The following is a 5270-nucleotide window of genomic DNA, read 5'->3' on the forward strand; positions in this document are numbered from 1 at the left end:
GCTGCTAAAACTGATAATGTGTTCCTTTAGGCTATGTTCTAGAAGACATCTCACTCTACGTAATGTGTTCCTTTAGGCTATGTTCTAGAAGACATCTCACTCTACATAATGTGTTCCTTTAGGCTATGTTCTAGAAGACATCTCACTCTACATAATGTGTTCCTTTAGGCTATGTTCTAGAAGACATCCCACTGTACATAATGTGTTCCTTTAGGCTATGTTCTAGAAGACATCCCACTGTACATAATGTGTTCCTTTAGGCTATGTTCTAGAAGACATCCCACTCTACATAATGTGTTCCTTTAGGCTATGTTCTAGAAGACATCCCACTCTACATAATGTGTTCCTTTAGGCTATGTTCTAGAAGACATCTCACTCTACGTAATGTGTTCCTTTAGGCTATGTTCTAGAAGACATCTCACTCTACATAATGTGTTCCTTTAGGCTATGTTCTAGAAGACATCTCACTCTACATAATGTGTTCCTTTAGGCTATGTTCTAGAAGACATCTCACTCTACATAATGTGTTCCTTTAGGCTATGTTCTAGAAGACATCTCACTCTACATAATGTGTTCCTTTAGGCTATGTTCTAGAAGACATCTCACTCTACATAATGTGTTCCTTTAGGCTATGTTCTAGAAGACATCTCACTCTACATAATGTGTTCCTTTAGGCTATGTTCTAGAAGACATCTCACTCTACATAGTCTGTCATCTGACAATCATCATTATAGTGACATTTGGTGTGCTATCAAAGTCAAGCTGAACAGAGGAAAAATAGAGCAAAAAGTAGAGTCAAATGCGTCTTTATTAATTTGATAGAAAACGTAAACAACACATATAGAATATACAGTATTTACACAATGTTGATCATTTTGATAACTAAACTAAATGTAAAACATTTAAATTCTTGACCTTTCAAAATGAAAAAATATATCTACATATTTACATACTTTTTATATTTTCAATTGCATAAATGAACAATGAACAATTGAACACTCAAAAAATATTAAACTGACTTAAAAAACTAAATATCAGCCTATTTAAGTTTCCATTTGAAGTTTTTATGAATGTCTCTCAAGTAGTAAGTCATATGGTGTACGATATACCAATATTGTCCATTTAAAAAATGATTTTCTAAGTATCATTAAACAGTGTAAACGTATTCAGGCAGCCTTCAGTGCATTGACTGAACTGTGGTAATTCATCAGGATTAGCTCTCTCTCATGGTGCTCTCTGTTCCATCAAGTTCCCAATGGAATTGTTGTCATTAGTTCATAGATTTACTGCACACTCCTGAAATAGAAAATAAATGATTATTCTTATATGATTTATAACTTAATAATGAACTACTAATAAATACAGACTCAAGATATACTGACATACTGATGTACTGATGTACTGATACAGATATACTGATACTGATGTACTGATACCGACATACTGATGAACTGATACTGATTTACTGATGTATTGATATACTGATGTACTGGTATACTTATGTACTTGTAAATTGATGTAGTGATGTACTGATATACTGATGTACTGCTAAATCGGTGTACTGATATACTGATACTGATGTACTGATATACTGATGTACTGATGTACTGATATAGCGATGTACTGATGTACCAATGTACTGACATAATACTGATGTACTGATATAATACTGATATACTGATATAATACTGATGTACTGATATAATACTGATGTACTGATATAATACTGATGTACTGATATAATACTGATGTACTGATATAATAGTGATGTACTGATATAATACTGATGTACTGATATAATAATGATATACTGATATAATACTGATGTACTGATATAATACTGATATAATACTGATGTACTGATATAATACTGATATAATACTGATGTACTGATATAATACTGATATACTGATATAATACCGATATACTGATATAATACTGATGTACTGATATAATACTGATGTACTGATATAATACTGCTATAATACTGATGTACTGATGTAATACTGATATACTGATGTGAGTATTGCTCTGTTGAGAATGATGCATATGGATCAGTTACTGTGTATTGAATTTGTAATGAAGTCTGAATATGTTGTCCTCACCTTTGGTTTTTCATTATTTTCTGAATGGTTTTCTTGGCAAATGGAGCCTCTGGATTCAGACACTTCTTCCCTTTTCCGTTCTTCAGAGTGACACTGGATATACAAGGAGAGAGAGACTACTGTTAGAAGTTAGCCATCACAACTTTCCAACTGAGCATATAGAGAAATAATATTATCCTACTAGCAGGTGTACGTACATCTCAATTAAAAAATAAATAAATGGCAACATTTACCTTCATGTCCATCTATATACTAAGCTAGGCACAATATGCAATTCTATCAATATAGGTCAAACAGACAGACAGACAGACAGACAGACAGACAGACAGACAGACAGACACAGATTTCTTACATGATCTCTATGTTCTGACAGGAGTGGCTGGAGGGGTACACCTCAAGCTTCTCAATGAGAAGAGGCTTAACGTGGTTCACCATTCCATTCAGACACAGGCACCGAGCTTTAGAATAACCCACCTGGCCTGGGGATGACAAGAAAAGGTTGTGGCATATTTGGTTATGGCGTTATTGCAGCTAAGAACTAAACTCTTCAGTCAGAAATCAAACCTAATATTTGACTACACTTCTCCCTGGATTTGCAAGTCAATTCATATGCTACAGATTTCTAATCAAGACGTCAAAGATATTAGAAACATAATTCAAGATATTTAAGAGATGTTACCTTCAACTTTCAAATTGACCAGGAGCAGACAGGCCAGGAAGCTGATGAGGACCGTTGATGTCATCGTGTTGGTCATGGATACTGCTTCTTCAGTTTCTTTAAGAGTCTGGATGGACAGCTCAGTCAAGTGATGGAAGTTGTGAATGGAGGAGAGAAGTGATGGAAGTTGTGAACGGAGGAGAGCTTGGCTTGTATTTACAGTATACTGTATTTATAGTAAGCCCTGCCCCTGTGAACCTTTCTCTGGCAGTGGCAATGGATGTAAACATACTGCCGCTTTCAAGAAGCCGGACTCTAACCCGGAGGCTTATAAGAAATCCCACTTTCAAACGAACCATCAAACATGCAAAGCATAAATACAGGACTAAGATTGAATCCTACTATACCGGCTCCGAAGCTTGTCTGATGTGGCAGGGCTTGCAAACTATTACGGAGCCACAAGCTTTCCATTGACACAAGCCTACCAGACGAGCTAAACTACTTCTATGTGCGCTTCGAGGCAAGCAACACTGAAGCATGCATGAGAGCACCAGCTGTTCCGGAAGACTGTGTGATCACGCTCGGCGTAGCCGATGTGAGAAGACCTTTAAGCAGGTCAACATTCACTAGGCCTCAGCGCCAGACAGATTACCAGGAGTGTGTACTGTGAGCATGTGCTGACTAACTGGCAAGTGTCTTCACTGACATTTTCAATCTATCCCTGGCTGATTCTGTAATACCTACATGTTTCAAGCAGACCATCATAGTCCCTGTGTCCATGAACACCAAGGTAACCTGCCTAAATGACTACCGACCCGTAGCACTCACATCTGTAGCCATGAAGTGCTTTGAATGGCTGGTCATGGCTCACATCAACACCATCATCCCAGAAACGCTAGATCCACTACAATTTGCATGCCACACCAACAGATCAACAGATGACTCAATCTCTATTGCACTCAACACTGCCCTTTCCCACCTGGACAAAAGGAACACCTATATGAGAATTCTGTCAAAAAGTTCAACAGCTGCACCATTGAGAGCATCTTGACTGATTGCATCACCGCCTGGTATGGCAACCGCTCTGCCTTCGACCGCAAGGCGCTACAGAGGGAAGTGCGTATGGCCCAGTACATCACTTGGGCCAAGCCTCCTGCCATCCAGGACCTCGATACCAGGTGGTGTCAGAGGAAGGCCCTACAAATTGCCAAAGACTCCAGTTACTCTAGTCATAGACTGTTCTCTCTGCTACCGCATGGCAAGCGGCACCGGAGCGCCGAGTCTAGGTCCAAAAGCTTCTTAACAGCGTTTACCCCCAAGCCGTAAAACTTCTGAACAGCTAATTAAATGGCTACCCAGGCTATTTGCCTTCAGTCCCCCCCCCCTTTTTTATTAAGCTACTGCTACTCGCTGCTACTCACTGCTGCTACTCACTTTACCCCTTCCTACATGTACATATTACTTCAATTACCTCAACTAACCTGTAACCCACACATAGACTCAGTGCCAGTACCCCCTGTATATAGCCTCATTATTGTTGTTTTATTGTTGCTCTTTTATTTTTTACTTTAGTATTATTTAGTAAATACTTGCATTGTTGGTTAAGGGCTTGTAAGCATTTCACAGTCTGCACCTGTTTTATTCGGCGCATGTGACCAATACAATTAGATGTATATGTTTACCATGCCAGTAAAGCCCTTCGAATTGAATTGAGAGGGTGTTCCCCTTTCCTCTGTTTCAGCTCCTTTCTCCTCTTCCCTGCTTCTCCTTTCACACAGGATTTCCCATTTCTCAGAAACACACTCTCTGACAGTGAAATTTGAGGCGTGTTTAAGACAGAGAGATGATACAGACTGTCTTTCTACCACATCCCAAATGGGCCCCTATTCCCTATATAGCGCACTACTTTTGACCAGAGCCCTATTTTCTATATAGCGCACTACTTTTGACCAGAGCACTTTGGACAATGGTCAGAAGTAGTGCGGTGAATAGAGAATAAGGTGCCATTTGCGGCAAAAGCTGCAGAAGTTAACCATGGCCTTCGTGGCTACTTCTCCATGATGTCAAATATCACGACGTCAGGCAAAACCCTAAGATGCTTTTGGCACCACTAAAAGGCGTCCTCATAATTCCCATGCGAAACAGTACATACATATGTTATGACAACATTTTGAATAAGTATTTACTGGCTACAGCGTCTCTGTCACGCCCTGGCCTTATTATTCTTTGTTTTCTTGATTATTTTAGTTAGGTCAGGGTGTGACATGGGTAATGTTTATGTTTTGTTGGTTTTGGATGTTTATTTGGTAAAGGGGTTATGGGGTGTAAAATATGGTTTTGTGTTTAGTGTAGATGTCTAGCGTTGTCTATGTTGGTGAGTGATCTAGAAGAGTCTATGGTTACCTGAATGAGTTCCCAATTAGAGACAGCTGATGTCGGTTGTCTCTGATTGGGAGCCTTATTTAGGGTAGCCATAGGCTCTCATTAATTGTGGGTAATTGTCTATG

At 39.1% G+C, this 5270-nt stretch overlaps 1 protein-coding gene across 1 annotated transcript; it reads right to left on the bottom strand.

Moving 5' to 3' along the window:
- Nucleotides 1–1175: 1175 nt before the first annotated feature.
- Nucleotides 1176–2848, bottom strand: LOC129825771 (C-X-C motif chemokine 11-1-like). The gene is made up of 4 exons (XM_055885917.1): nucleotides 2785–2848; nucleotides 2458–2584; nucleotides 2106–2198; nucleotides 1176–1296 (listed from the first exon to the last, which is right to left on the bottom strand). The coding sequence occupies exons 1-4, from the start codon at nucleotides 2846–2848 to the stop codon at nucleotides 1284–1286; spliced, it is 297 nt and encodes a 98-aa protein (XP_055741892.1). The 3' UTR covers nucleotides 1176–1283.
- Between the last annotated feature and the right edge of the window lie 2422 nt (nucleotides 2849–5270).

This window comes from Salvelinus fontinalis, chromosome 28 (genome assembly GCF_029448725.1).
Source record: "Salvelinus fontinalis isolate EN_2023a chromosome 28, ASM2944872v1, whole genome shotgun sequence".
NCBI lineage: Eukaryota > Metazoa > Chordata > Actinopteri > Salmoniformes > Salmonidae > Salvelinus > Salvelinus fontinalis.

Excerpts from the sequence above, each read along its gene's own strand:
- LOC129825771 (XM_055885917.1), bottom strand. The coding sequence starts at position 2,848 with ATGACATCAACGGTCCTCATCAGCTTCCTGGCCTGTCTGCTCCTGGTC. Across the intron at positions 2,585-2,784 it reads GGTCAATTTGAAAGTTGAAG|GCCAGGTGGGTTATTCTAAA; the intron begins GTAACATCTCTT and ends TGTCATCCCCAG. Across the intron at positions 2,199-2,457 it reads TGTCAGAACATAGAGATCAT|TGTCACTCTGAAGAACGGAA; the intron begins GTAAGAAATCTG and ends TTGTATATCCAG.